Genomic DNA, 9245 nt, shown 5'->3' on the forward strand with positions numbered 1-9245 from the left:
ACCAAAAACATTTATTCTCAACCAAAACGTTTTATTTGATATATATAAACGTTTTTGGTCTTATGTCCGTATTCTCGCCGGTTAAGGAAGCTCCCTAACACCTCTTCCCAAGCGATTTATTTGTTTGTTACTCCTTGCCAGCCATGTGTTAATTAAATCATTCTAATATCACCATACTCTTTGTAAATAACGAACAATATTAGCCGACCGTATCCCAAAATAAATCGCCAAGGAAGAGGTGTTAGGAAGCCTCCTTAAGGAACGAGGATACGAGTCTCCCATTCTCGGTTAAGGAATCTCCCTAACACTTTTTCCTTGGCGACTTACTTTTGGACACGGCTGGTTAATATCAACATATATATACGTTATTTATGAAGAGTATGGTGATATTGGAATGATTATGTGTGAGGAAAGTAAGGAGTAATAAAGAAAATAAATCGCTCAGGAAAACATGTTATGGAGCTTTCTTAACTTACGAAAATGCGGATCTTAGCCCTTTCTTAAGCGTACTAAAATCGTCTGTCGTTAACGGGAATAAAAAGTAAGGTAGGTATTAATTAGCCAAAGGTGTGATTACCTGGGTGTCCTCGAGAACTGTAAATAATAAATCACTGCAATAACGAAATAAATGATAAATGAGTGTTAATTTAGACGTGAATGTCATTGATGTTATTGTCGTGGATATATATATGAGTATTTTTGATTTTTGGAAAGTCTGTACTCAAAAAATTAAACGCGGCATGACATTAGGTGGCTCACATATAACTCCCCTTTTCCACTCCACTGGGTTGTTTATTGTGTCTTCTGGGGACGGCTCAGCTTAATCTCTACTCTCTATTTCGACGCCCACACCCGCAGAATGAGCAATATTTCTCCACCTTGCATTTTTTTTATTCATGTCCTCCTCTGACTATCGCTTCCACGCCCACACCAGCAGAATTAGCAGCCCTTCTTTATCTTGCATTATTTATTTATGTCCTACGCTAACTGCTGCATCCACGCCCACACCAGCAGAATGAGCCGTCCAGCGCTAATTTCGGACCCAATAAATACAGCATGGTTCATAAATTAATCTCCACTAAAACTCACCATCGGAGTGGAAGAGGGGCGCTATTTTTGGTCCACCCTGTATGGATTTCTCTCTCATTTTCTTCCTCTTCTTTGGAATGTTTGCACTAACTTCACTAAGCCTGCAATGTTATGTGTTTTTGTCTTGATATATTAATAGGTCGCTTCCACAGTCTTTATTTTGATGATGATGATGATGGACAAAGCTTTTCACTCCTCTGTTTCCTTTTTCACACTCACTTTTTTGCTGTTATTGTTGATGATGATGATGATGATGATGATGGTGATGATGAGCAATTCTTTACGCTCCTCAGTTCTCTTTCCACATTCACCTCTTACAAGTCCTGGTAGTAGTTGCAATCCCAGGCCTATCTGACCGTGAACCCAGTGGACTGCAGGCTGAAGTTCCTGTTCTTCCATAGTCCAATATCCTCCTTCTGGGGTATAGGGAGGGGACTGAGGGACTTTTATATAACCAGGGAGACCCACCACCCAGTCATATCAGTGCCACCACGTGAAGGCGTCTCTCTAGTACCGGTTAAGCAGGATAATTGGACAAATAAATTCACCTTCTCTCACCTCTTCCTCTCTTTTCTTCTCTCTTCTCTCACCTCTTCTTCTCTCTTCTTCTCTCACCTTTTCTTCTCTCTTCTTCTCTCACCTCTTCTTCCCTTTTCTTCTCTCACGTTTTCTTTTCTCCTCTCTCACCTTTTCTTCTCTCTTTTCTCACCTTCTCTTCTTCCACCTCTTCTCTCACCTTTTCTTTTTTTTTCTTCTCTTTTCTTCTCTCACCTTTTCTTCTCTCTTCTTCTCTCAGTTTTTCTTTTCTCTTCCTCTCTCACCTTTTCTTCTCTTCTTTTCTCTCACCTCTTCTTTTCTCTTCTTCTCTCACCTTTTCTTCTCTCTTCTCTCACCTCTTTTTCTCTTTCCTTCTCTCACCTCCTCTTCTCTCACCACTACTTCTCTTCTCTCACCTCTTCTTCTCTTTCCTTCTCTCACCTCCTCTTCTCTCACCACTACTTCTCTCTTCTCTCACCATATCTTCTCTCTTCTTCTCTCACCTTTTCTTCTCTCTCTTTCTTTCACCTTCGTTTCTCTGTATCAAGCCAAAGGACGCCTTCACTAGGTGGCACTAATATAACCACGCTGCTCCACTGCCAGGTTATACAAACGCCCCTCAACTCCCTCCCTATCCCCAGAAACAGAAGATGGTGGGTTACAGAAGCGAAACCTTAAGCCTGCAGTCCACGGAGTTCACTTTTCAGATGACCCTGGGCAACAACACCAACAACACACACACACACACACACACACACACACACACACACACACACACACACACACAACAAAAATAAACCACCACACCAACAGAATCTTCAGTAAGCTCTACATCTCCCTAAAGAAGCTTACTGTACTGGATAATTTTTTTTTCGATTAACCAGAAAATAAACAGACTAACTAACTAACTAAGTCAATCGATCAATAAATAAATATACAAGTAAATAAAGACTGTGGAAGCGAGCCTAGATAGTGCCTGACAAAATAATTCTCTGGCATGTGTGTGTGTGTGTGTGTGTGTGTATGTGTGTGTGTGTGTGTGTGTGTGTGTGTGTGTGTGTGTGTGTGTGTGTGTGTGTGTGTGTGTGTGTGTGTGTGTGTGTGTGTCAGGTCAAAGAATTTCTATATTTTTCGTGTCACATTCAAAGCTGCACCGTTTAGCATGATGTCTTTTTTTTTTTTTTTTAATGGGTTACGGTTGAAAATTGGACCCGGTATTCTCAGTGGCATAGGTGCCTTCGTAACTCCTCTTTCTAAGCGATTTATTCTGCCTCTCTATCTGTCCATTGATTTAAAGTCGAATTGTTTATATCTTTTTCACTTGACAATTTGCATCAATCGTACTATAGGATGCCGAGGGGTAATGTGCAAAATAAATCGCTCGGTAAAAGGTGCTAGGGAGCCACTTATCACACTGAGAATAAGGCTTTTAATGTGCATACTCATACTTCACTCTTCCTAGTATGCAGGGCTGAGACTAAGAATGATCTGTTATTTAGAATGATGTTTCTATCAGCACGGATTTATAAGTATGTTAGTATGAAGCTCAGAAATAATCAAAAATATCCCTTTAATCCCAGACGGTTTTTCTTCCTCTCCAGACGGTTTTATTCAGCTTAGAGGCTTTGAGTTAGAGGGTTTAGATAAAGCCTTAAGTCTCCTAAGCAGAGAAATAGCTGAGAAATAATCAGAAAAATCCTCTCACTCTCAGGACGCCTTTCCTCTCTCTCCAGACGGTTTTATTTAGCCTTCTAAGCTGAGAAAAATCGTCCTTATACTGAAAAGCTTAAAGACTTGTATTCTCGTAGGGTAAGGAGGCCCTTAACACCTTTTGCTAAGCGATTTATTTAGTTTATTACACTTTACTATCCCCTTCCTTGTTACTTAAATTCAGGAGACCCCTAACATCTTTTCCTAAGCGATTTTTTTTTTGTTTATTACACTTTACTATCTTCCTCCCTGTTACATAAATCCAGGACACCCCCTAACACATTTTCGTAAGCGATTTATTTTGCTTCTTACACCTTACTATCCTCTTCCGTGTTACTTAAAACCAGGAGGGCCCCCTAACACCTTTTCCTAAGTGATTTATTTTACTTACTACACCGTACAATCTTTTCCGTTTTACTGAAATCCAGGAGGTTCCCTAACACATTCTCCTAAGTGATTTATTTTGTTTATTACACCCTACTATCCTCTTCCCTGTTACTTAAAACCAAGACACCCTCTAACACCTTTTCCTAAGCGATTTATTTTGTTTATTACACTTTACTATTCTCCTCCCTGTTACCTAAATCCAGGAGGCTCACTAACACCTTTTTCTAAGTGATTTATTTTGTTTATTACACCTTACTATCCTGGTGTTACTTAAACCCTTCCAATGTCGCCATACTCCGCATAGATAACGTACAAAAGGATATTAACCAGCCATTTCCAAAAATAAATCACTAAGGAGGAGGTGTTAGGGAGCTTCCTTAACCGACACTTCAATGACTAGAGCCTGTATTCTCATGGGGTAAGGAAGCTCCCTAACACCTCTTCCTTAGCGATTTATTTTTGGATATGACTGGTTAATATCCTCTTGTATTCGTGTTACGCAGAGTATGGCGATGTTTGAGGGATTTATATAATACAGATGAGGATAGAAAGGTGTAATAAGCAAGATAAATCGCCGAGGAAAAGGAGTTAGGGAGCCTCCTTGACCTACGAGAATACGGACCCTAATTATATCAGATTACAGATAAAATTAAAGAGTAAATTAGGGAATAATCTAATGCAAGTGTGGTTTGTGATTCTTTTCAGTGTGGTGTGGTGTGGTGTGGTGTGGTGTGGTGTAGGGGGCGTGGGTCCTTGTCACTTACTCACCATCTCACTATAACCATAATAACTATAAATAATAACTCGCTAATTTCCACCATAATTGACTAACTCACCATCTTACTAACTTCAAGATAACCAACTCCTCCACCTTACTAACTTCAACCATAACTAGCAAAATAACTCACCAACTCACTAACTTTAACCATAACTGCATAACTAACTCACTACCTTCCTAACTTCCACCATACCTAACTCACAGTCCCAGTACCTTCCACCCTAACTCACTTCCTAACTCATTTCACGATAACGAACTGGAAGAAATTATGCCGACACGGGGAAATTTTACATATGAGGTTACCATCTTACTAACTTTATAGCTAACTACTAACTGCCTCCCTAACTACGGTCATTAATTAGCTCAACGATTTGTAACTACCTACGTCACCACCTTGTTAACAAGAGCAACAAGTTTATTATGTTGTTCTGATGGTAATTCAAAGAGGCTAAAGAATTCTACCACATTATTTCTGATTTAAACCAATTTTTCTTTTTGAACTGTTCCAGATTTTATCAGCCTTTAAGATATATCAAAGTCTTGCTGTTTGGGGATAATTTCTCCTTTCAAAATTACCCAGATTTCATTAAGTTTAAAAATATAGAAGACATCAAGGTTTTTCAATTTTTCCTTGCTGTTTTTAGGCAGTTTGAAATCCATTTATTGATACACAGAATTCTTGGGAGCAAAATTTAAAATGAACACTGCATCATTTATTTTCTCTAATATACCTGTGGGGCAATTCGCTGAAGTAGGAGCAAAAGTTTACATTTAATCTGATTGTCTAAAAAGATGTAAATAATAACATCTAAAAAGTAAATCATAAATGCTTAATACTCAATACTTTTTCTGTGTTATATATTAAACAGAAAAAGCAGTTAGCCTGTCACTTTCATCACATTACCATTATTTTTATTATTATCTTTGTTATTATTATTATTATTATTATTAAAGGTATTTCAATTTCTTCTTGCTGTTTTTGGGCAATTTTTAATCCATTCACTGATACACATAATTCTTGTGAGCAAAATTTGGCATGAACACTATCTCATTTTTTATTGCTCTAATATTAAGATAAAATATGATAAATTATTATGATAAACTATGATTAATTTTACCACAGTTGTCATTATTCAAACATAACTTTACTGCTGTCTGGTTGTAATTGGTGTTTTTATGTCTGCCATCTCTCTTGGTGATCTAAGTTTGCCCATTTTATTTCCCTCTCTTTTTCCAAGTTATACACGTCTCTGTTTAACTCTTGGTGACAAATCTGGCTATATAAATTCCTTTTCTACTTCTAAATCGTATAAATCTATGTCAAATAAGTTTCTCTGCAACATAAATATAGCCATTCAACTTTTCCTCCTTTATCAGAATCATATGTATCTTTGTTTTACTCTTCGTGGTAAATCTAAATATACAAAGTCCCTTAAATACAACCATTCAACTTTCCCTCCCTTTTTAAAATCATATGTACCTTTAACCCTTCGAGAGTTGTGACAGATTTAAGCATATAAATTCCCTTAAATACAGCCATTCAACTTTCCCTCCCTTTTTCAAAATCATATGTATCTCTAACTCAGCGTTTCTTAACCTGGAGTGCTGAAATCAATTTTAGGGGGTGCTGAAAAATGCTGCATTATATTTTTTCTTACTGGGTTTGCTTAGTATTGGCATCCTTGATTTTTTTTTTGTTTTTTTTTTTTTGAGACTGTATAAAATAAACTGTCAGGCAGTACTTCACTTTACTTTAACCCTGCAGCAGTGTAGCAACTGCAGTACCAGTAACCAGATGTAGATGGGTGCTGGACTGACACCTTATTACAAGGGCGGTGCTGAGGTCGGAAAAGGTTAAGAAACGCTGCTCTAACTCTTCGTGATAAATTTAAATATATAAATTCCCTTTTCCATTTCTAAATCACGTAAATCTAGGTTAAGTAGCTTTCTTTTCTCCTTAATTTAACCATTTCCAAATCACATAATTATCAAAATATTCCCCACCCTGACGAACCTCCCCTGAAAGATATGGTGAGAAGAGCATAGAGGCCCATAGTCTCATAGGGTAAGGAGACTCCCTAACACCTCTTCCTTAGCGATTTATTTTTGTGTAAGGCTTATAAATATCCTTTTCTAGGTTACTTATACAGAGTATGGCGGTGTTTGAATGATTTATAGAACACGGAACAGGACAGTAAGGTGTAATAAGCAAAATAAATCGCTTAGGAAAAGGTGTCAGGGAGCTTCCTTAACCGATGGGAATGCGGGTGTGTCCTCGCATGTGTCATTTTAGGCCAATTACTATGCTTTGGTGAGACAGGTGATGAGATGTGACTGGCACACATAGAGACTCGTATTATCAAAACTGAGTGCGCTGAAGTGTGAGTCAGCCCGCTAAGAATGCCATTTTAAAAGCACATATTAGGAGAGGAAATTTTAAGACTGTTCCACTGCCAATCAAATCATTAGTACAAATAGGCCAAAATTCCTATTGAATTTTAACATGTTTTAATAATCAGGTTATAAACTGGGCATCTGCTTCCTCTTTCACAAATTCAGATTTTCTTATACGATCCTCACACACGTATTCTCAGTGACACTGGAGATCTCATAGCACCTCTCCCTCAGCGATTTATTCTTGCACATTACACTTAAATATCCTCTTGTATGTATATTATTAGCATGACGGAGAATGTATGGTTGTAATGTGCTAAATAAATCACTGAAGAAGGGGTTCTACGAACCCTCCCATCCCACTATGAATACAGCCCCCAGACCCACCACAACTGACCAAGGCTTTACCGTGTTGAACACCCTCAGAGTATAACCAACTGCCCTCCTCTGCCCCACCCCATTTTATCCCATCTCATTTCTGGGTATGTTGCAGGTGAAGCCTTGAACCGCACGCCTACCACTGCTGCTCAGCACGCCCACACCGAAGCTCAACGCATTCCAGGCACTGCGCTGCACCACACTGCTGCTTCTCCAGCCTCACACACGCATGCACATGCTACTCACACACCCCAGCCCCACAACCCCAGCGCCTCTGCACCCCTGGCTAACTCCACCACACACACCACGCACCCCCACATGGGCTCCACCACCCTCACCAACTGCGCCGAAACAACCACCATCACAGGCAGCTCCAATGCACCGTCATGCTGGTGTGGGAGCCGTGAGCCTTGTAGCAGCACCGCCTCACCCTGCACACACACTCCACGCCCCAATACCACTACAACCATCAGGACCCATCCACACACACAGTATGTTCCCGACAGCCCAGCAACCGCCCAAGTCAATCAGCTGGGCGCCTCATCTCCCGCACGGCCGACGCAGGAGGTGGTTCCCCCGGTGGCCTCAGACCCTATCACCGATGCCTTGATGTTCAGTGGTGTCATCGCTGCAGCACCTTCCATTATAGAGTCCAGACCGCCTCCCACACCCCGGGTCACCTTCCACCTCCCTCCCCGCCACATGAACATCCCCCCTGACTCATCTTCCGAGAACGGCAATGGGAATGAAAATGTGCGTGTGGATGCGGATGATGAATCAAGTGGTGCCAATCAGGTGGTGAGGTGTCGGAACCCTGGGTGTGGCCAAACAGCCGACACAGAAGAGGCACGAAGCTCTTACAAAACGTGTCACAACTGCTGTACCTTCTACTGTTCACGGGCATGCCGCCGCAGCCACTGGGAGCGACACAAGCGGCAGTGTAAACGTATACGATCCCTAGCAGTGGCCAAGCAAGTGGTGGCCAGAGTGCGTGAGGATGAGAGTGTGTTGGCTAAAGTAAGTACTGTTGCCAAGCGAGGGGCACGTGCTCTAGGCCGTGGCACTGTTAAAATATTCTTCCATGACATCCAGGCAGCGGAGACCTTTGTGGGTGGTGGGGAGGTGCCGGATACCCACTATATAGCCACACAGAATTTAATGCCCCAAGAGACTGGCCCAGAAGTGTATAAACAGATCACGGACATGTGCCGCCACTATAGCCTCACACACAAACTGGTGCTCTATGTCAGTATTTGTATCATGAATGAGATCCCAACTGGTTCATCGCCCAAGTGGGAGCGCGAGGTAGTGTCCCACTGTGCTAAGCTTCGTCTGGCTGGGTCTTCTGCTGGGGGGGACACCTGGAGCCCTCGCGGTGAACGCCATGTCATTACCAGAGACATGGATGAACCGGAGACTCTAATCTTGACCTCAGGACCCATCCCACCTTCAACGCCTTCCCCGCAAGCCGCTAGACAAGTGGCCTTCAATAATATCCTCCGGCACCTACGGGAGAGGGGAATTAGCCTGCAGCACCAATACCCAGACGTCTACCGCAAGCTGACGGTGTATGTAGAAGCCGGTGAGGTGTTCCCGCCACTAAGCATCTACCCTCGGGACCCCTCCACCGGCACCACCGTCATGTGTATCATCATGCCTGAGACCCGACATGACCGCCTTCAGCTCCTGGGCAACGACACCACCAAAGTCCGAACCATCGACATCTCACAGCCCCTCACGCCAGCTTAAAGGAATACTCTCTCTCTCTCTCTCTCTCTCTCTCTCTCTCTCTTTCTCACTCTCAGAAATGACGTGTAAATAATAGGAAAAGACAAAGGATGAGAAAGGGAAATAAGAAATATGGAAATATAGAGAAGATAGAACAGTTTCAGTCCCACGCGGAAACTGAAGAAGGTCCAAGTCGGGCTAGAACTGTTTATCTTCACAATACTGATAATATTTGGTGTATGGG

General features: G+C 41.6%; 1 protein-coding gene across 1 annotated transcript in view; it reads left to right on the forward strand.

The window, feature by feature from the left end:
- LOC145409534 (uncharacterized) overlaps positions 1 to 9022 on the forward strand; it is a 256083-nt gene extending 247061 nt beyond the window's left edge. The window contains exon 7 of the mRNA XM_080279923.1: positions 7297 to 9022. Within this exon, the coding sequence (XP_080136049.1) occupies positions 7297 to 9022 (1726 nt within the window). The remainder of the gene's footprint in view (positions 1 to 7296) is intronic.
- Positions 9023 to 9245: the final 223 nt, after the last annotated feature.

Source organism: Coenobita brevimanus, chromosome 81, assembly GCF_032717465.1.
Source record: "Coenobita brevimanus isolate Jiangsu-jjx chromosome 81, ASM3271746v2, whole genome shotgun sequence".
NCBI lineage: Eukaryota > Metazoa > Arthropoda > Malacostraca > Decapoda > Coenobitidae > Coenobita > Coenobita brevimanus.